Below are 23,166 nucleotides of genomic sequence, written 5' to 3' on the forward strand. Positions count from 1 at the left end.
GTGGCTAAAGGTATCAGAGGGTATGGAGAGAAGGCAGGTACAGGATACTGAGTTGGATGATCATATTGAATGGCAGTGCAGGCTCGAAGGGCCGAATGGCCTACTCCTGCACCTATTTTCTATGTTTCTACGTGATAACATCATTATTGACAGGTATGCTAAAGTGTCATGGTATTGTTGTTCATCATTCTTTCTTTTAAGCCCCATTTTATGCCTTTAAACACAAGAAAACTTCTTGCCAACGGTAAATAGCGAGTTAAAAGAACCCGTCCAAGTTCAAGTCAAGTTACATTTATTGTCACATGAATCAATTGGTACAGTGAGATTTGAGTTACTGTACGGCCATATGAATAAGAAAGAGCACAAAACACAATAGAATCAAGGACACAGGATGAAAATCCCCCACACAGTGGAATCAACATTTCCCACTTGAGTGAGGGAAGGCAATAAATTTCAGTCAACTTCCTCATTGTTCCTCATTGATCCCCCAGTGAGTCAGCCAGCAGTGAAACTACCCAGACTCAGACCTACTAACGGCTTCCTGGTTCTGTATAGGCACAGGACAACCTACATATCTCTCGTGTCATTTAGTGAGCCATCTGGTCGAAGGAACCACAATCCTTCCCATGCTGTTCCATAGTTTACTGCTTCTCAACACTGGCTCCCTTCCACCATAACAGCAACGATACCCACCCATCCGTTACATGTTGATCTTGTGCTTCTTGTTTTCAAAAGCTTTCACAAAAATTGGGCGTTAATCTTCCCGAATTAAAACCATTGTGACCTTTGAAAAATCAGTCCAACAGCATTGCCTGAAAAGTCAACATGGTATTGAATTGAAATATCTCCAAAGGGCGGCACATCAGTAGAGTTGTTGCCTTACAGCGCCAGAGAACCGGGTCCGATCCTGACTGCTGGTGCTGTCTGACCGGAGTCTGTACCTTCTCCCTGTGACAACGTGGGCTTTCTCCGGGGGCTCCGGTTTCCTCCCACATTTCAAAGACGTACAGGTTTGTAGATTAACCAGATTGTTTTAATGATGTAAATTGCCGCCAGAGGGTAGGATGCAAATCTGGGAAAACATAGAACTCATGTGGACAGGTGATCGTTGGTCAGCGCGGACTTGGTGGGCTGAAGGGCCTGATTCCACGCTGTATCTCTAGACCAAAAAACAAACGTGATAATATCACCAATTGCAACTTGTTGTTTCTTTTCAACGTGCAAGAAACTCACATCTGAAATAACATCGTGTGACTTTGAGATTGAAGTGACCTTATTGCAACACAGCTTATTTAGGATTGTAAATGCCATCACAAAGACAAAAGAACTCCATACCTTTCACTCCAAAGAAATGTTACCAAGGGCCTTGAGATTTCAATGAGCAAAACTATTTCATTTCATACCAACAGCAGTCACGTTTTATACCAATTGAGGAACCAGTTTATCTGGCTATGAAAAATGTTCATTGTTCCCTAGTGAATAATGAAATGAGAGTGGACAACACAAACTTTTATGAGATTAGGAAGTTTTTTTTACTGAGGAACTGATAGGATGTGCTTCCCCTATCTCTTTGTCCTCTGCCTTTAAGTTAACTAGGTGGTGACGTGAATGCAGTACATCTTGGATATGTGTCATTGGGATGGAGCCAAGTAATAGCACAGTGTGTGCTTAACAGGGGTTCCCGAGTTTAGTTTAGGTTAGAGATACAGCGCGAAAACAGGCCCTTCGGCCCACCGAGTCCGCACCGACCAGCAGTCCCCGCACATAACTCTTCTACACACACTAGGGACAATTTACACATACAGTGAGCCAATTAACCTACATACCTGCACATCTTTGGAGCGTGGGAGGAAACCGAAAATCTTGGAGAAAACCCACGTGGTCATGGGGAGAATATGCACACTCCGTACAGACAGCAGCTGTAGTCGGTCTTGAACCCGGGTCTCCGGCACTGCAAGCACTGTAAGGCAGCAACTCTACCGCTGCACCACCGGCCGCCCAAGTGAGGAGATGTCTGGTTGCTGGTATCGCCAACTCCAACCAATTCAGGCCTACTAGAGTTTTTAACTTGCCAGATCAACGGTTTAATTTAATAGTTCAATGGCACTTTATTTGTCACATGTACCAAGGTGCAGCGAAATTCATTTTTGTATATGGTTCAGTACAAGTATCACTATATAACAGGTGCTGTCGAGTTTGTATGTTCTCCCTGTGGTGAACCACATGTGTTTTCTCCGGGTGTTCTGACTTCCTTCCGCATTCCAAAGATGTGCAGGCTAGGAGGTTGATTGGCTTCTGTAAATTGTCCCTAGCATGTAGGCTAGAACTAGCGTATGGCGATCGCTGGTCGACAGGACGATCGCTGGGCCGAAGGGCCTGTTCCCACACTGTATCTCCAGCTAAACTTAAACTAAACATAAACTGATCCCACGGACAAAGATCAAGTTCATGGTCAAAGCTCAGTTTGGGGAAGTAAACAATGGCACAAAAAGAATGAAGTTATGATATATAATTCCTCAATTAGTATCACGCAAATATGTTAATTTAAAATACAGGAATTTTCTGGATGAGATACTGTATATAGCTCTCCGGTTTCAAATAGCATACCTTTTAGTTTAAGTGCCATCATAGTTATTGATTAAGCTAATTGATCATCTTACTGGAAATAATTCCATTCGCCTCAATTTAAACTTTCTTATTAGTGCACATAGCAATTAATAAAACAGGAGCAACACATTAATAACTCACAAGTCATGTATTATTGACTTCCATTAACTTGAGGTTTGTATTTACATTCTCAAAATGTACTTAGTAGTTTTAATATTTTTTATTATTTTATACAATTTTTTTACAAAACAGAACAAACGAAACAAACAAAAAAAAAACTGAAAAAGACAACAGGAAAAAAAAAGGAAGGAAAAAAAAATAATTATAATTTAAAAACAATAATAATAAAACAAAGCCGGCAGACATAACAGTATTGGTACAATCCACATGGTCCTACACAGTCATGCATTGCAAAAGCAGAAGTAAAGTTCACAGGACTACATCACTGCAGATAATATGAAATTATGAAATTATTGGACTTTGAGATGGTTGATAAATGGTCCCCAAACATTTAAAAAGTTGTTTGGTACCTTGGAGTTGTAGAAGCGTATCCTTTCCATCTGTATGATTATTATCATTTCATTGTACTTAGTAGAATAAAAACTTTGAGACAGTAAACTTGTACCAATACTTCAGCACAGCGTGAATAGTCAGCTTAGTTTAGTTTATTGTCACGTGTATCAAGTTACATTGGAAAGCTTTTTGTTGCGTGCCACCCGGTCAGTGGAAAGCCAACACACGATTACAATCAAGCCATCCACAGCGTACAGATACACGATAAAGGGGATAGTGCAAGATTAAGTTCTTAATCTCTTTCCTGTATTCTGCCTTGTCATTATTTGATATCTGGCCCACAATCTGATTTTGTCTGCAAATTTGTAAATTGAATTGGATTTGCATTTGGCTGAACAGTCATGGGTTTATAAGGGGTAAAGAAGGGGGCTGAGGGCACATCCTTGCCGAGCTGAAATGAGGACGTCTTTGGAAATCAATAAACTCCCGATGCTGGAAATCTAAAATAAATACGGAAAATGCTGCAAAAATACTCAGCAGATCAGGCAGCACCTGTGTGAAGAGAAACAGATCTTTACTGAACATCAGAAATTCTTCTTCAGAATATCGTTTAAACATTTAAGAGTACTAAGAGTGGTGAATCTCTGGAACTCTCTGTCACAAAGGGTATCTGAGGCCAGTTCATTTTGGCTATATTTTAAGAGGGGATTTGATGTGGCCCTTGTGGCCAAGGGGTAAAGAGGGTATGGAGAGAAGGCAGGTACGGGATACTGAGTTGAAATCAATGATCAGCATGAAATCATATTGAATGGAAAATGGTGCAGGCTCGAAGGGCCGAATGGAAGAGAAACAGAGCTTTACTGTACATCAGAAATTCTTCTTCAGAATATCGTTTAAACATTTAAGAGTACTAAGAAAGGTTCCGACTGAAAATGTCACCTATTAGTCATAATGCGTACAGTCATAGAGAAACAGGCCCCTCTGTACAACTTGCCCCCACCGACTAACATGTCCCATCTATACCAGCCCCAGCGTTTATAGCCCAAATCCCTCTAAACCCATCCTATCCGATCCATGCACCCGTCTAAATGTTTCTGAAACGTTGCGATCGTCCCTGCCTCAACTAACTCCTCCGGCAGCCATTCCTTCTATCAGGAGATGCTGCTTGTCCGGCTAAGTTACTCCAGCATTTTGTGTTCATCTTCGGTGTTCACCAACACCTGTAGTTCCTTCCTACACATTTAAGTATTTCCAGCTTTTTTTTCATTCTTGTTTTAGGATATTTTTTTGGTTTCGATTCTCAACCCGTGCCAAATATTCTCCCTTTAATGGATGGATCCTGAGTGACCCTGGTTGGAAAGGCAAAAGGCAGCTAGACTATACTGCGACCTCCAAGTTCAGGAACACCTCTTTCCCAACAGCTATTATACTCTTGAACAGCAACAGCCCCTTTGAACTAAACTACAATCTGATTTGGTTGCGCTAGTGACTTTGGGGGTTTGTTTTACACTAATATTGATTTTGTTTTAATGTATTGAACTGCCTTTTGTTTACTGTCTTGTCTATGAGTACAGTGTCTACAGACCTTTTATGCTTCAGTTTAGTTTAGAGATACAGCATGGAAACAGGCCCTTCGGCCCATTGAGTGCACGCCGGCCACAAATCACCCATTCACACTCGTTGCCCCTCCACATGCCAGGGCGATTTACAGAAGTCAATTAACCTACAATCCCGCATGTCTTTGGAATGTGGGAGGAAACCGGAGTACCTTGAGAAAACCCACACGGTCACAGGGAGAACGTGCAAACTCCACTCAGATAGTACTCGAGATCAGGATCGAAACTGGGTCTATGGCACTGTGAGGCAGCAGCTCTACCACTGTGCCACAGTTGCGAGTTAGAATTTAATTATTCTGTTTTGGGTGCATATGACAATTAACCACGATTAACTCTTGAGAACGACAGCGCCAGGGACCCATGTTCGATCTTCACTGCGGGTGCTGTCTGTATGAAGTTTATACGTTCACCCCGTGACCTGGGCCTGGTTTTCCCCGGGTGCTCCGGTTTCCTCCCACACTTCAAAGACGTACAGGTTCGTAGATTGTTCGGCTTAGTAAAATTGTAAATTGTCCCTAGTGCGTGTAGGATGGTGAGTGCGAGGATCGCTTGTTAGTGTGGACTCGGTGGGCTGCAGGGTGATGTCCAGTGATGCAGGTTCTACCCTGATCTACAGAGCGGTCAGTGTGGAGTTTGCACATTCTCCCTGTGGCTGTGTAGGTTTCCCTCAGTTTAGAGATACAGCGCGGAAACAGGCCCTTCGGCCCAGCGAGTCCGCACCTATCTACCAGTGGTCCCCTCACAATTACTCATATCATACACACACTAGAGACAATTTACAATTGTACCAAGCCGATTAACCTACAAACCTGTACGTCTTTGGAGTGTGGGAGGAAACCGAAGATCTCTACGAGTCACGAGGAGAAGATACAAACTCCACACACACAGCACCCGTGGTCGGGATCGAACCCGGGGCTCCGGCACTGTAAGGCAGCGACTCTATCACTGCGCCATGGTGACGCCCTTGCTATCGCTTCTTCTCCTGCATGCAGGCAGTTTTGTTATATTGTGATAGGGGCTTTCCTCAAAAACGTCGTGTTAGAGAAAATCACATTAGAAAAACTATTGTGTCAATAGGAACAGGGGATTAGAGGATAGAGATTCATATTCGCAATAATAAGTTATTTTTTCCATAGGATTTAAAAAAATAAGTTTTTTTAATAGCTAGAAGTTGATTTTTGTTACTGCAAGCTACTGTTGCCTTAAATGGCCTCCTGTATTTACAAAACATGAGAAAATATGAGGTTGTGCTAAGACCCAGATTGGTATGGTGTCTTGCCAGTGGCTAATTAGCCTGCTGACCATATTTGTTCATCTCACGTAGGAATAATCTGGAGCAAATAAAGAACAAAGTGCTGGAGGAACTCAGCTGGTCAGGCCACATCTGTGGAAGCAAAGGGAGAATTTTGAGTCAAAACCAACCTGGAACATCAACCATGCCACTGGCTCCACAGATGTGGAGATCCACTGAGTTCCTCCAGCAAACACAAGGAACTGCAGATATTGGTTCACAAAGAGACATGTAACTCAGCAGGTCAGGCAGCATTCTGGGAGAACATGGATACATGACGTATTGGATCAAAGGTCTTTTATTGCCGTGTGTACCAATTAAGGTGCAGTGATATGCGAATTACCACACAGCCATACTGAAAAAAAGCAAGACCCAGAACGCTCCCACTTGGGGACAGTCGAAGGTCCCGTGGCTTGGAGCTCCCAAAGTCGGTCCCTAACCAGAGACTGCGAGCTCACATTGTTAAAACCCCACGGTTGGAGCTCAGAGGTCGATCTGTGGCAAAGATATTGCGAGCTCCACGATGGTAAATTCGCAGGCTCCCACAGTTGGAGCTCCCGAAGTCAGTCTCCAGCAAAGCAGTTAGACCGCAGTGCGGACAGTCATACGACACGGGGGGGGGAAAAAAAAATCACATCTCCGTCGAGGTAAGAGATTAGAATAAATTTCCCCCAACTCCTCCCCACCACGCCCCACATAAAACAAGCTAAAGAACGCTAAAAACATACAGAAAGCCGGAAGAGAGTTGGAGGCAGGATGGTCTGGTGAGTGACAGGTGGATACAGGCAAGGGAGGTTTTCATCGGCTGATGGCTGAACAAATGCCAGAGATTAAAAGACAAAAGGTGCAGCGTGTTTTTAGCTGTAGCATTTGGGCAGCCTCTCCACCCAAAGGGTGGATTGTGTATGGAACGAGCTGCCGGAAGAGGTAGCTGAGGCAGGGACTATCGCAACGTGCATGAACAGAACAGATTAAGAGTGGTATGGGCCAGACACAGGCAGGTGGAACTAGTGTAATTGGGACATGTTGGTCATTGGGGGCAAGTTGGGCTGAAGAGTCACGCTGTATGACTCTATTTACTCAGTGGGTTTAGCATCAAAGGATGAGTCAGGGGAATGGAAAAGATTTCCAAAAAGCATTAAACTATTATTTTTAGTCACCTCTGTGTTTCATAACTTTCCATCAATGGCTGAACAAAGTTCAGAATTGCTTCTGACGGCTGAGGTGTGGCTATTTAAATATTTGCTATTTAAATTAGAGATGAGTATACATGCCGCTCCTGGTGTTGCACAAAGGGGTCTTGGGAAATAGAGAATTCGAAATTAAAAAAATGGGAAGCGGAGGTGAAACCCCGAGACTAAAGCTGGTGTGCTGACATATATTAAATGGACTATTTACAATGAGGTGCATGACTCGTAGCAAACATTCCAATGTGGAGGAAGCAAAGTCAATTTACTCAGCAAGTATTGTGTTCAGACAATACAAGATTTACAACATCCTCTCCCAATCAAAATAGTTGTAATTTCTTTAGCCCATTTTATATATATATATATAAATAAATTGTCTGCATAAAACCAATCTCACCTGCTGATGTTTAAGAAGGAACAATAGATGCTGGTTTAGAGTGATGATAGACACACGATTTGTTTAGTTTAGAGATACATCGCGGAAACAAGCCCTTCGGCCCACCGGGTCCGCCCCGCACATTAACTCCATCCAACACGCACTAGGGACAATTTTTACACTTTCATAGAAACATAGACATAGAAAATAGGTGCAGGAGTAGGCCATTCGGCCCTTCGAGCCTGCACCGCCATTCAATATGATCATGGCTGATCATCCAACTCAGTATCCCATTCCTGCCTTCTCTCCATACCCCCCGATCCCTTTAGCCACAAGGGCCACATCTAACTCCCTCTTAAATATAGCCCAATGAACTGGCCTCAACTACCTTCTGCGGCAGAGAATTCCAGAGATTCACCACTCTCTGTGTGAAAAAGGTTTTCATCATCTCAGTCCTAAAAGATTTCCTCCTTATCCTTAAACAGTGACCCCTTGTCTGGACTTCCCCAACATCGGGAACAATCTTCCTGCATCTAGCCTGTCCAACCCCTTAAGAATTTTGTAAGTTTCTATAAGATCCCCCCTCAATCTTCTAAATTCTAGCGAGTACAAACCAAGTCTATCCAGTCTTTCAAGCCAATTAACCTACAATCCTGTACGTCTTTGGAGTGTGGGAAGAAGCCGAAGATCTCGGAGAAAACCCACGCAGATCACGGGGCGAATGTACAAACTCGGTACAGACAGCACCCGTAGTCGGGACCGAACCCGGGTCTCTGGCGCTGCATTCGCTGTAAGGCAGCAACTCTACCGCTGCGCCACCGTGACCGGTGTATTTTACATTTGAACAATAACAAGGTTTCCCATGGAAACTGTGGCCACATACGAGTTAATTATTAGCTCCAGGCCGGGTTAGATACTGCAAAAGAGATTTTCTGAAGAACATGTCTCTGTTCAGGTGGAAGGTGGTTCACTTATAGGAAATGCCACCTAATTATTGAAAGGAAAATTTCGTTTTAAAATCCTGGGATAAGCTAATCCACTTCTGGCCCCAAGACAAAGACAAAGTGAGATTTATAGCCACTTAACAAAACCGTGCAGGCCAGTTATCTGTAAATTAGAAAATATAAAGATGACATCTAATCTTTAAAAAAAACACAATAATTGACACTTTATTTGTTGAGAAACAGCTCTACCAAGACTCTGTACAAACGGGACAACTCTAAAATTGGTTCTTTCCTTGACATTTAATATATTCTAACAAACCCAGAACTCTATTCTTCTTTTATCAGAATTTGATAAATAGTTTTGTCAGCAGTGGCAAGGTTCTGGGGTGTCAGAGTCAAATACAAATTCCTCCTGAACATGTTTACAGTCTTCTAGACCTGAAATGAAAGACAGAATGGAAAAGACGTGTTAAAATAGCTCCCGTCTTCGCACCCCTCTAAAAATATCCAATTTAAAAAATATTCCTCATTGAGGATCATAACATTTTACATAGGAATCAATGGGGTGCAATTGGCAGCCGCATTAATTTCATAAGTGATAGTAGCAGAATTAGGCCATTCGGCCCATCTAGTTTACTGAAGAAGGATCCCGGCCCGAAACTTCACCTGTCCTTTTTCTTCAGAGATGCTGCCTGACCCTCCGAGTTACTCCAACACTTTGTGTCTATCTTTGGCTTAAAGTGAGGTTTGTATTCAAGCCTGTAAGAGACTGAGAGTATGTTTATTTCTTTGACATCCGATGAATTAAATACCCTTAAAATAGAGGTGAAAAATTACGAATTATGGAACATTTTTACTTTGGGGAAAAAATAAACGTTATATTGGAGTAAAACAATTAAAATATTGCCCAGTTATTGCCTCCACATCGATAGGTGAGAATTCCACAAATAATTGGGGGGTCAGTCTGGGCAGGTTGGGCCGAAGGGCCTATTTCCATGCTGTATGACTCGATGTCTGATCCTATCCAATCTAGTATTGAATCAGGGAGCAGTTTCCAAGTCTTATGCTGGGGAATCCCAGGAAGACTGAGCTCCACTTCTCTCCTTAGATGCTGCCTCACCCGTTGAGTTTCTCCAGCATTTTGTCTAACTCATAAACTAGTAATCTGCCCTACACACGAGGGATAATTTACAATTTACAGAAGCCAATTAATCTACACCTGGAGAAAACCCACGCAGCCACAGGAAGAACGTACAAATTCCACACAAGCAGCACCCGTAGTCAGGATCGAACCCGGATCTCTGGCACTGCCAGGCTGCAGCTCCACCGCTGTGCCACCCTGAAGAAGGGCACCGACCCAAAACGTCGCCTGTCTGTTCCCTCCGCTGATGCTGCCTGACCCGCTGAGTTCCTCCAGCACTTTGCGCTTTGCTAGAGGATCGGCAGCATCTGTGGAAAGCAGAACTGTTAATGGTTTACACAATAGGACTCTTCACCAGGCCCGACAAAGAGAGAAACAAATTGGAAGCAGCAAAATGCGGGTGAAACTATGGGAATTTCTCTGTTGGAGCGAACATATGTGACAACACAAGAGACTGCAGATGCCGGAATCTGAAGCAACAATCTGCTGGAGGAACTCAGCAGGTCAAGCAGCATTTATGCGGTGGAAAGGAATTGTCAATGTTTTGGATCGGTTCGGATAAGATTCTTTGGTTGTGTCATTTGCTGTTGAAACCCCAAGTCTTGGCTAGAGGATGAGAAGGCAACAAATTACTGGAAATGTGTGGGTTGCATCAAAGAAGAATTCAGGATGTTTGTGTTTTAAAATCAGTGTCTGGTTTTATATAGTTGGAATAAACTGTGTTTTGCTGAATGATTTTAGGCACTAGTTTGCATTGTAAATGTTTCCCATGATAGAGATATGCAACCCTGATTAAAAAAATACTAGATATTAATCTGTCATGTTATTCTGTCTTGAAATAAGGTTTAACCGCATTGTGGCTCCTAAAAGTGTTGCCGTTTTGATGTCATTTGTAAAAAACAGTTCTTATTCCCAGTAGAAACAAACTGCTGATGCTGGTTTATACCAAATATAGACACAAAGTGCTGGAGTAACTCAACTGGTCAGGCAGTATGTGTAGGAAGGAACTGCAGATGCTTGTTTACACCGAAGATAGGCACAAAATGCTGGAGTAACTTGGCGGCACATGCATCATCTCTGGAGAGGAGGAATGGGTGACGTCTTGGGTCGAGAACCTTCTTCCGACTGAGGCTGGAGATGCTGCCTGACCCGTCGAGTTACTCCAGCACTTTGTGTATATCTTCAGTTCTTGAATGTTTATGATACATCTGGGTTAAATGATTGCCCTGTAATTCAAAGAATGACGTGTATCAAGCCAGCACAAAATACGTAATTTTCATCAGTCAAACAAAATGGGCACTTTCTAACTGTGGCTATTAGCCGAGTGCCTCTCACTGGCTCTAACCTCTGCGGGCTCCTTTGAGACATGCTAACGCTGGCAAAAAGGTTCTGGCCAAGATGTGGATTTTTATAGCTGCACGAGTGAGATGTCACAGAGATAATAATGTACCTTACATGTTTTCTCCTATTAAATATAAAATAAAATCTACCCATCCAGGGACAGAAATACCAACCTTTTTATTTTTTACGGAGCTTCTTTATGAATGTGACTTCATCTCGATTCCTTATTGCATAACTGTCAATGACAAAATGTACATTTTAGGACTTTTTGCTAAATACATTTTACCGTTCCATGCATGAATAAGAGACCAAGTTGTAAACCAGGCAGATGCACCATGCAGTATATTGTTCCTTTTTAACGATCATTGACATTATCATCCTTGGCTTCCGTGTAGTAAAATTTTAAAAATAGTAACATTGAAGGCAGGTGGGACTCAATGTAGCTGGGACATGTTGGCCAATGTGGGCAAGTTGGGCAGAAGGGCCTGTTTCCATGCTGTATCACTCTATGACTGTATAACGTTGACCTTCAGCCATGACCTTCAATAAACAATTGGCTTTTCTTCTGAATCATGAAATGGTTTTCATTCATTTCATTAAGGTTAATGGATAATATTTAAGCCTACATATTCAGTCACACAATTCAGATAATTTCAATCTTTGGCTAAATTCAGCCGACTAACATTGAGGCTTATAAGTACGACACAAAGTGCTAGAGTGAACTCAGAGGGTTGGACATGTAATGTTTTGAGTTGGCACCCTTCTTCAGGCTGAAGAATGGCCCACACCTGAATCGTCGCCCAAGTCTTAAGAATAATCCATTCCCTTCACAGATGCTGCCTGACCTGCTGCGTTACTCTGACACTTGGTGTTTTACTCAAGAATCCTGCACCTGCAGTTCCTTGTGCCTCCATTGAAGTTGCGAAATTCTCTTTACCTTCTTTTGAACCTCTCTTTTTCACAGAGAGTTGTGAGTCTGTGAAATTCTCTGCCTCGGAGGCCGGTTCTCTGGATACTATCAAGGGAGAGCTAGATAGGGCTCTTAAAGATAGTGGAGTCAGGGGACATGGGGAGAAGGCAGGAACAGAGTACTGATTGGGGATGCTCAGCCATGATCACATTGAATGGCGGTGCTGGCTTGAAGGGTCGAATGGCCTACTCCTGCACCTATTGTCTATTGCCTATTGTCTATTGTTTTTCCATTTTTGAGAAAAGAAAATGTAATACGACATAAAGAGAACATTTATTTGTGGGATTATTTTAGTTTTTGCTGTAAAGTGACTAGCATTTCCTTTTGGCCTGGTTAATCATCCACTAAATCTGAACAACATTTGCTTTTGAGCTATGTTGGAGAGAATCTTATGTTACTAATTAGGGGAAGGAAAGCAGTAAATCTATCCTCTTAAGAGTTTAATTCGTTTCAAGGGCTGGTTATTTGAAGCAAAGATCCTATAGCAAGCAAGATAGACCACTCCTTCTAAATGCAATGGGCTGACGTGTAGTACGCAATGGAGCGGAACATGGGCCTTTCTTTCATCCATTTCAGTAACCCGACCCGACCCGACTCGCAGTGTAAACAGCGTTGCGGGGGAACAGTTTGTGTTAATAAATTATAATTCTGAAAATGAGGAGAAGATTTTTCCCAAATAACTTTTATTTTTACGAGAATGTTTCCATAACCGGTTTCCATCAATAGGATCTTTGATTTGAAGAGTCGATTCTTTGATGCAGGTTAGTCGGCATTCAGAATACAAGCGGCGTTAATGATTTTCTAGTTAACTTGGCTCATTAAGTGGTCCTGAGAGATAAACCTGCCACTGAATACACTACTCATTTCTACATAACCCCATAACTTTCAACGTCCAAACAGATAAGGGGGGGGGGGGGGCTTGGTGGGGACTTTACTCAAGGGCGGCACGTTAGCGCAGCAGTAGAGTTGCTGCCTTACAGCGCTTCCAGCGCTAGAGAAGCGGGTTAGATCCCAACTACGGGTGCTTTCTGTACAGAATTTTTCTCCACGATCTTCGGTTTCCTCCCACACTCCAAAGATGTACATGAAACATAGAAACATAGAAATTAGGTGCAGGAGTAGGCCATTCGGCCCTTCGAGCCTGCACCGCCATTCAATATGATCATGGCTGATCATCCAACTCAGTATCCCGTACCTGCCTTCTCTCCATACCCCCTGATCCCCTTAGCCACAAGGGCCACATCTAACTCCCTCTTAAATATAGCCAATGAACTGGCCTCAACTACCCTCTGTGGCAGAGAGTTCCAGAGATTCACCACTCTGTGTGTGAAAAAAGTTCTTCTCATCTCGGTTTTAAAGGATTTCCCCCTTATCCTTAAGCTGTGACCCCTTGTCCTGGACTTCCCTAACATCGGGAACAATCTTCCTGCATCTAGCCTGTCCAACCCCTTAAGAATTTTGTAAGTTTCTATAAGATCCCCTCTCAATCTCCTAAATTCTAGAGAGTATAAACCAAGTCTATCCAGTCTTTCTTCATAAGACAGTCCTGACATCCCAGGAATCAGTCTGGTGAACCGTCTCTGCACTCCCTCTATGCCAATAATGTCCTTCCTCAGATTTGGAGACCAAAACTGTACGCAATACTCCAGGTGTGGTCTCACCAAGACCCTGTACAACTGCAGTAGAACCTCCCTGCTCCTATACTCAAATCCTTTTGCAATGAAAGCTAACATACCATTTGCTTTCTTTACTGCCTGCTGCACCTTCAATGACTGGTGTACCATGACACCCAGGTCTCGCTGCATCTCCCCCTTTCCCAATCGGCCACCATTTAGATAATTAGATCGGCCACCATTTAGTCTGCTTTCCCGTTTTTGCCACCAAAATGGATCACCTCACATTTATCCACATTATACTGCATCTGCCAAACATTGCCCACTCACCCAGCCTATCCAAGTCACCTTGCAGTCCCCTAGCATCCTCCTCACAGCTAACACTGCCCCCCAGCTTAGTGTCATCCGCAAACTTGGAGATATGCCTTCAATTCCCTCATCCAGATCCTTAATATATATTGTAAATAGCTGGGGTCCCAACACTGAGCCTTGCGGTACGCCACTAGTCACAGGTCACAGTCACAAGTGCCCCACTAGTACAGGTTTGTGGTTTGTATGACATGGCATATAATAAATATAAATTTCCCCTAGTGTGTATAGAATAGTGTTAATGTGCGGGGACCGCTGGTCGGCGCAGACTCGGTGGGCCGAAGGTCCTGTTTCCGATCTGTGTCTCTAAACTAAAAGTATTATTGAGAAGCTTGTGGGAATTCAACAGGTTAAACTCCAGTTCATAAAGAGAGCGGGTTCAGCAGACACCACAGACAAGTAATCGGCAAAGAGAGAGGAAAGACTGATGGTTAAAACTTCATTCAATACTAGCGTGCAAATTGGCAACAACACTTCCTCATCGATAATCACCAACAAAAGAACACTTCAAGTTGGTCCCCTGCTCTACTCTCTCTGTACCCATGACTGTAGCCAGATACAGTCCCAACAACATCTTCAAATTTGCTGTCGATATCACTGTTGTTCGACAATAACTGAAAACGATGAGCCAAAGTACAGGAGGGAGAATGGCAATCTTGATCTCAATATTAGCAAGACAGAGGAGCTGAGGACAAGATGGTGGCATTTAAGAGGCTTTTAGATACGCACATGGAAGTGTAAAGAACAGACAGCGATAAATCATGTACAGATAAATTAGATCAGTTTTAATTTGGCATCATGTTAGGCACAGGCATTGAAGGGCCTGTTCCTTTAGTTTAGTTTAGAGATACAGCACGGAAACAGGCCCTTTGACCCACTGAGTCCGCACCGACCAGCGATCCCGAATATTAACATTTTCCTGAGCTGTAATGTTCTATGTTAAGACTACTCACTGAGGATCAGGCACAATAGCAAAATGGCATATAGTTAAATATATTAATACATACTCTTTGAGTTTCATTTTATCATCAGTTAGCTTCTCGCCATTAAATGTTAGATGGTATGTCCGCCAGATATATTTCCTGTAAATCATTTGAGAAAAATATCAAAAATAATGTAATTCAGAACACAATATTAGAACTATTCATTGCTTTCAATTCTTCTTCTACATACAGGCAGTTTTGCTATAGCGTGATATGGGCTTTCCTCACAAACTTTGTGTTAAAGAAAATCACATTACAAAAACTATTGTATTTATGGGAAAAGGGAATTAGAGGATAGATTCAGATTCACAATGACAAAGTTACTTTTTCCATAAGATTTTTAAAAATAAAGGTGTTTTTTAATAGCTATGTTGATTTTTGTTACTGCAATCTAGAAATAATAAAGGCTGAGTATCATTGTTTATTAGACAAGCACTGCACAAGCAGCAGAGGCACAGCTGAAAGAGCAACTGCTGCACAGCAGTAGAAACTCGGGTTTAACCCTGTCCTCGGGTGCTGCCTGTGTAGAGTTTGCACGTTCTCCCTATGACCGCCTGCGTTTTCCCTGGTTGTGCTCCGGTTTCTTCCAACATCCCGAAGATTTGAGGGTTGGTAGGTTAATTAGCGACTGTAAATTATCCCTAGTGTATGGATGAGTGATACAATGTGACAGAGAGTTCATAACAATGTGGGGAAATAGAAACATTTGGATTAATATAGGATTAGTGTACATGGGTGGTTGAAGGTCAACACGGCCTCGGTGGGCCAAAAAGTATTTTCCTTGTTGTATCTCTCCATGACAATGAAACGTCAATAGAAGCGATTACTTGCCAATTTCAATGACAAACGTGGTAAAACTAGCAGCTGTGTTCTTATGAGACAATGGTGTCAATGGAAACAGTATTTTTTTCGCCCGGACTTTTTCCCCCCACTAAGACAGCTTTTTTTCTACCTATCAATTTCCACGGTAAATTTCAAATACTTTTCTTGTTCCCAATTGAGTCACACTGTGAGCAACACAGCACGCATAATATAAACAATGTTCCCTAGTTCATCATGTGATAAAAAGGAACTGCAGATGTTAGTCTGTAACAAAGATAGACACAAAACACTGGAATAACTCAGTGGGTCAGGCAGCATCTCTGAAGAAAATGGATGTGACACTTCAGGTTGGGACCCTTTAAGTCAGGTCGGGAAGGGTCCAGATCCGAAACGTCACTTACCCATTTTCTCCAGAGATGTTGCCTGACCCGCTGAGTTACTCCAACACTTTGTGTCTGTCTTCCCCAGTTCATCAGTCATATTATACTCAATTAACATTGTAGAAATATACACGTTACAGCACTATTACCTGTACTAATACGATTAATTTAACAGCATGAAACAGCTCTTCTGATGCAAAAATGGATAAACATAAAAGAGAAAAAAATAATTGCAAGGCTATGAGGAAGGTACATGGAACGGGAATAAAGCAAATAAATCTTTCTTAGTAGGCAAATGTTCTCTTTCTCTCTGTATGATTCTTTGAAATGGATTCTGCAATGATTCTATTTTTTATTTGGACTGCAGAGTTAAGGGCCTGTCCCACTGTACGAGGTAATTCAAGAGTTCTCCCGAGTTAAAAAAAAAAATCAAACTCGTGGTAAGCACGTAGAATATACGTAGCAGGTACGTCGGAGCTTGGGACGTCTCTTAGCAGCTCGTAACGCCAACGGCAGGTACTCGTGAGAAACGCGGTGAGCTCGTGAAGATTTTTCAACATGTTGAAAAATGTCCATGAGAGCCCTGAGTACCTACGAGCGGCTATTACCATAATTCTCCGAGTTCGAATCAGGGGAAACTCGGGAGAACTCTTGAATTAGCTTGTACAGTGGGACAGGCCCTTTAAACAAATACCTGTCCCTGGAGTAGTAGGTTATAATTTCCGCGCTGTATCTCTAAACTAAACTAAAATAACCACTTCTTTGAACATCTGCATACCAATTCTTTCTTTCTAGCATTTCAAATCTGCATCAGCTCCAACACCTTCACATCCTTTCCAGAAGATGGCGCCTGTTAGTAACCTTGCTTGCTGGAGTCTAACTAAGTCACAGATAGGTTTAGTCTGTCTTCCGGGTTTTCATTCTTTACAATTCCCTTTTTAAAGTTGACTTCCCATATGTGTTGCCGGCAGCACTGTTAAGCAGTCCTCTCACCGGTATAGATGTGCTCCACTGGTTCCTGTTATTTTATCACTTTAAAAAACATTTCCCTTTAAGGCTTATATTATATTTAATTTTCTCATTAAGAGATATCTACTGTGTTGAAAGGAACTGCAAATGCTGGTTTAAACCGAAGATTGACACAAAATGCCGGAATAACCTAGCAGGACAGTCTGAAGAAGGGTCTCGACCCGAAATGTCACCCATTCCTTATTTAAGAGGGAGTTAGATGTGGCCCTTGTGGCTAAAGGGATCAGGGGGTATGGAGAGAAGGCAGGTACAGGATACTGAGTTGGATGATCAGCCATGATCATATTGAATTGCGGTGCAGGCTCGAAGGGCCGAATGGCCTACTCCTGCACCTGTTTTTCTATGTTTCTATGTTCTAAAGTTTCATGTCATCTACAAATTTAATTTTTCATGCCTTTAACTGAATACACCACACATATTGCTAAACAAACTGGAAGATATAATCCTGCCATTAATTCCTTTTAAGTAGTTTAACATGGTAATAATCATATAAATAATAAACTGAAATAGTCTGAAAGAAAAGGATTAACAGATCATTAATTTCAACTTGTCCCTGTCACATATGTGGTGTAATGGATGACAACACATAATTTACCAGCTAATGAATTCTGTTCCTCCCTCACGTTGTTGCTTCAGTTGGATGTATCTCTGAATAGCTTTTTTCAAATCCAGGACAGATGCATTTTGAATTACAACAACAGCTAGAGAGAGAAAGTACAGATTATGTGGCAACCTAAGAGATAATATTGAACATACCATTTTGCCCCAAACCATATAAAAGTGTGTAGCATTCACTTTTAGTTTAGTTTAGTTTAGAGATACAGCGCGGAAGCTCGCCCTTCGGCCCACCGCGTCCGCGCTGACCAGCGATCACCCCATACACTCACACTACCCTACACACTAGGGACAATGTACAATTTGTACCAAAGTCAATTAACCTGTACGTATTTAGAGTGTGGGAGGAAAGCTGAGCAACCGGAGAAAACCCATGCGATGACAGGAGAACGCACAAACTGTGTACAGACAGCACCCGTAGTCAGGATCGAACCAGGGTGTCTGGTGCTGTAAGGCAGCAACTCTACCGCTGTGCCAACGTGCCGCCCTGTGCATGAAGTAGGGTGTGGCGTTTTAATCAGAATGGTACTTTTATAAAACAGATAGCTAGCAGGGTTCAGCATACTTCCTTTCTATTGTACTGGAGCCCAGTAGCCAACTTGAAGTCTCATATATTGTACCACAATAATTGATTCCTTCAATCTCTCTGCGCTTATAGTGGGGATAAAAATGGAGTTTGGAATAAAAAAGTAAGCAGAAACAAACCTTGCTTCTCTCTGAATGATTGTCGAGAGGAAAAGTTTGGTTGGATGCACAGAATCTCTTCCCCAGAGTAGGTGAATCGAGAACCAGAGGACAAAGACAACTTAAAGTGAGGGGGGGGGAGAGATTTAACAGGAACATTCACACAAAGGGTGGTGGGTGTATGGAACGAGCTGCTGGATGAGGAGTTGAGGCAGGTACTATTATAACATTTAAGAGACAATTGGACAGGTACATGGATAGGACAGGTTTAGAGGGTTATGGACCAAGCACGGGCAGGTGGGACTTGTGTAGGTGGGGCACGTTGGTCGGCATGGGCAAGTTGGGCCGAAGGGCCTGATTCCACACTGTCTGACTATTAATTGAACTCTTTGGGATTCGCTCACAGCTAGAAACTTTCCCCCAATTTACCCAGATTTAATTTTCACTCATAAGATAGTTATATGAACAGTTTACAGATTATAGATTTAAGAATAAGATACTTACGCATAATTTCACTATCTCCTTTTTTTACTTTGACTGTCATTGCCTGCCCATACTCCAAAGCCACCTGTGAATTTATCTCTTCCAAAGTAACCTGAATAAAAACAAAATTTAAGTTAGCAATAATGGTAAACCTTATCTAATGTCTACATTATCACATTCTGGAAGTTCCACAGAAAGGATTTAAGGCCAAGAACCCTTTCAATGTTCATTCTTTTAAAAGTACAGTGGGTTCACATATATTGTAAACAGGTGAGTGATCAGCTAGGATACTGATGATCCTGTGTCAATATTATTTCTGATTCTACAAGCAAATTAAAAAAAAATGCTCAACTCTCAGCATGCATGCCGTCTTGATTATTAAGAGATGAAACAAGTTGTTGTGACATAAACGAATGATCCGATTCGACAGAACTTTATTTATCCCAGGAGGGAAATTAAAACAGTCATAAAGCACAAAATACATGAAACATGAAATAAAAGTGATGAGTGGAAAGGATTGGGGATGAGCAAAGATTGGGGAGGGGAGTCAGTCTACCCCACGGCAGAAGGGTGAGGGGTTGTACAGTTTGATAGCCACAGGTTTTGGTTCACTACAATGATACACACCTGTATAGGCAGATCACACAGCAAAGGGTCCTGAACTATCATGGCCAGACCTTCCTGAAATAGGTCCAAGATGTCTTCATGTGATAACTCTTCTTCCTCTTCTACTGCTTTCTCTTCATTACAAGTTGCAGCGGTTTCTTCCTCTTTAATGCTGACGGACGGGGATTCATTCTTAATTTCATCAGCCATCCCAAATCAGCTGATCTGTAAAACAATTCAAAGATCTCCAAAAAGTCAGCACTTTTGAAAGTAGCCTTAAAGTTACATCACCCAACAATATAATTCCATTCTTTCATATTAAGAGTAAAAATACAGAACTAATCAAATAAAAATTGTTAACTTGGTGTAACTGTTTTTCCTTGTAGTAAAACATCACCATATTATTTTCAGCATAAATTGTGGAATGATTTATAACTGGATAGAATTTCCAATTAAATTAATTTAAATCAAATACCCAGACTGAAGTTAAGGAACAAGTGATTATTGCAATGGGACTTAAGGACCCCCCCCCCCCCCCCCCCCCTCCCTTCTATCTTCTCCTACATCCCAATCTCCCCCCATCTCCCCTACACCCCACCCTCCCTTCTCCTCCTGAACTTAAAGAAAGGAGACTTTGAAGGTATGACAGGAATTGGCTAGGATAGACAGGCAAATTATACTTAAAGGGTTGACGGTGGAGATGCAATGGCACAGATTTAAAGACTGCATGGATGAACTCCAAAAATTGTTCATCCGTTGTCTGGCAAAAAAAATAAAGGTAGCCAATGTAACCCGATTTTTAAGAAAGGAGGGAGAGAGAAAACAGGGAATTATAGACCAGTTAGTCTGACATCGGTAGTGGGGAAGATGCTCGAGTCGATTGTTATAGCAGCGCATTTGGAAAGCAGTGACAGGATTGGTCAAAGTCAACAAGGATTCATGAAGGGGAAATAATACTCGACTAATCTTCTGGATTTTTTTGAGGATATAACAAGTAGAATGGATAAATGAGTGTCAGTGGATGAGGTGTATCTGGACTTTCAAAAAGCCTTTGACAAGGTCTGACACAAGAGATTAGTGTGCAAAATTAAAGCACATGGTATTGGGGGTAGGGTATTGACATGGATCGAGAACTGGTTGGCAGACATGAAGCAAAGAGTAGGAGGCAGTGACTAGTAGGGTGCCGCAAGGCTCGGTGTTAGGACCCCAATTATTTACAATATACATTAACGATTTAGACGAGGGAATTAAAGGGCCTGCCCCACTTTGCCGATTTTTCAGCAGGCTGCCGGTGACTGTCAGAGTGGAACACACGCACACACACATCGCAAAGGCGGGGGCCAGGGCAAACGGGAGGAGCGCTGTCTGAAATCCACACGGAGCAAAGCCAAGGTGATACAGATACACACCGTGATGAACAGGAAGGTTAAGACAGCTAGCACAGTGCACAGTAAGTCCTTTAAAAGAGGGGAGAAGCAGTGGAGACACTTTTAAGAAGAGACACTTTTAAGAAGCCAGAGATACACAGCTGTGAAGTTTGGCGGGCATTTAACATTACCGGTCGGTTATCCTTGGTTCTGAAAACTAGTGCTTAGGTTTATTTTCCCCAATGAGCCAATGAAAATGACCAGTCAGCAAAGGCGATTAACTAAAACTACCTACCACTACCTCGACTACCTACAACTACATGGCGACCCCACTACAACTGCACCTACGACTACAGGATTATCGATTTTCTCCATGGCGACCAATTTTTGGTCGCAGAAAAATTTTCAACATGTTGAAAAATTTACGCCGACCATACTGAGGCCGCGACTAGTTCCCAGAATAGCGAACATGTGGCGATCATGAGGCGAGAGCAGAGTTTCCTGCACTCGCCTCAAAAGTTGCCTAAGTGGGACAGGCCCTTAAATGTGACATCTCCGAATTTGCGGATGACGCAAAGCTGGGTGGCAGTGTGAGCTGCGATGCGGGTGCTATGAGGCTGCAGGATGACTTGGATAGGTTGGGTGAGTGGGCAGACGCATGGCAGATGGCAGTTTAATGTGGATAAATGTGAGGTTATCCACTTTGGTGGCAACAGGAAGGCAGATTATTATCTGAATGGTAGACACAAAAAGCTGGAGTAACTCAACAGGACAGGCAGCATCTCTGGAGAGAAGGAATGGGTGACGTTTCGGGTACAGACATCCCTTCAGACTCGACCCGAAATGTCACCCATTCCTTCTCTCCAGAGATGCTGCCTGTCCTGCTGAGTTACTCCAGCATTTTGTGTTTATCTTCGGTTTAAACCAGCATCTGCAGTTCCTTCTTACTCTTTGGTTTTTGGTGTCAGATTAGGAAAAGGGGAGGTGCAACCAGACCCGGGTGTGCTTGTACATCAGTCACTGAAATTTAGCATGCAGGTACAGCAGGCAGTAAAGAAAGCTAATGGTATGTTGGCCTTCATAGCGAGAGGATTTGGGTTTTGGAGCAAGGAGATCCTACTGTAGTTGTACAGGGCCCTGATGAGACCAGGGCCCTGGAGTATTGTGTGCAATTTTGGTCTAATTTGAGGAAACACATTATTGCTATTGAAGGAGTGCAGCTTAGGTCCACCAGGTTAATTCCCGGGATGGTGGAACTGACATATGATGAAAGAATGGGTCGACTGGGCATGTATTCACTGGAATTTAGCAGGATGAGAGGGCATCTTATAGAAACATATAAAATTCTTAAAAAGGATTGGACAGGCTAGATGCAGGAAGAATGTTCCCGATGTTGGGGGAGTCCAGAACCAGGGGTCACAGTTTAAGAATAAGGGGTAGGCCATTTAGGACTGAGATGAGGAAAACTTTCACTTAGAGAGTTGTGAATCTGTGGAATTCTCTGACACAGAAGGCAGTGGAGGCCAATTCACTGGATGTTTTCAAGAGTTAGATTTAGCTCTTAGGGATAAAGGAATCAAGGGATATGGGTACTGATTTTAGATGATCACCCATGATCATATTGAATGGTAGTGCTGTCTCGAAGGGCCGAATGGCTACTCCTGCACCTATTTTTCTATGTTTCTGACACCACATCGACTCCCACCTCTGTTACACACTATTCTCTCCTCTCCTATTCTCCTACCCCTCATCCTCGCCATTCTTCTACACTCCATCCTATCCCTTCCCTCTCCTTCACCCCATCCCCTCTACCTTACCATCCCCCTCAGCTCTTAACCCCATCTCCTACACCCATTCCCTCCCCTCCTGCTCCTCCCATTTCTCCCCTGCCCTCACCTCCACACCCTGCCCCATCCCTCAACCCCCTCCACACCCTGACCTTCCCTCCATACCTTCCCCTGCATCTCCTGTCCTTCCCCTCTCCCCAAACCTTGCCCTTCCCTCTATCTCACCCCTCCCGGCTCCTCCTCACCCCCCTCCTCATTCCTCCACCACTCGCTCCTTCCCCTTCTCTCTCCCACCACCCCCACAGTCCCGGCGCCAGGACACGGACACAGGGCCTCACTCGCTCACTCACCCCCCCGTCAGCGCCCGCCGGCCGGGCCCGGTGCAACCTCCTGTCCGCTCCGCCCGGCGGAACCGATGTCCGGGGTGCGGGGTTCCAGGGGA

General features: G+C 43.1%; 1 protein-coding gene across 15 annotated transcripts; it reads right to left on the reverse strand.

Moving 5' to 3' along the window:
• Nucleotides 1-637: 637 nt before the first annotated feature.
• snrnp25 (small nuclear ribonucleoprotein 25) lies at nt 638-23,163 on the reverse strand. Of its 15 annotated transcripts, none has more exons than XR_008725098.1 (7): nt 19,592-19,795; nt 18,986-19,076; nt 17,778-17,883; nt 14,976-15,050; nt 11,190-11,251; nt 9,201-9,303; nt 3,258-3,672 (listed from the first exon to the last, which is right to left on the reverse strand). XR_008725098.1 is itself a non-coding variant. In XM_055651170.1 (7 exons), exons 2-6 carry the CDS (start codon nt 19,778-19,780, stop codon nt 11,194-11,196), a joined length of 519 nt encoding a protein of 172 aa, XP_055507145.1. In that variant the 5' UTR covers nt 19,781-19,795; nt 23,075-23,163; the 3' UTR covers nt 8,820-8,972; nt 11,190-11,193. The 15 variants fall into 15 exon arrangements, 12 of the variants coding, with proteins under 12 accessions (XP_055507154.1, XP_055507147.1, XP_055507150.1 ...); XR_008725099.1 differs by lacking the exon at nt 3,258-3,672 and adding an exon at nt 8,820-8,972 and having other exon boundaries at nt 9,201-9,293; XR_008725097.1 differs by lacking the exon at nt 3,258-3,672 and adding an exon at nt 8,820-8,972.
• Between the last annotated feature and the right edge of the window lie 3 nt (nt 23,164-23,166).

The sequence above is a fragment of the Leucoraja erinacea genome, chromosome 20, assembly GCF_028641065.1.
Source record: "Leucoraja erinacea ecotype New England chromosome 20, Leri_hhj_1, whole genome shotgun sequence".
In the NCBI taxonomy this organism is placed as follows: Eukaryota; Metazoa; Chordata; class Chondrichthyes; order Rajiformes; family Rajidae; genus Leucoraja; species Leucoraja erinaceus.

What these genes read in the sequence shown, in the direction of transcription:
- snrnp25 (XM_055651172.1), bottom strand. Translation starts at nt 19,780, where the DNA reads ATGGCTGATGAAATTAAGAATGAATCCCCGTCCGTCAGCATTAAAGAG. An exon ending in TGTGTGATCTGCCTATACAG is followed by an intron (nt 19,077 to 19,591) that starts GTGTGTATCATT and finishes GTTTTTATTCAG; the next exon opens with GTTACTTTGGAAGAGATAAA. An exon ending in GGAACAGAATTCATTAGCTG is followed by an intron (nt 15,051 to 17,777) that starts GTAAATTATGTG and finishes AATGATTTACAG; the next exon opens with GAAATATATCTGGCGGACAT.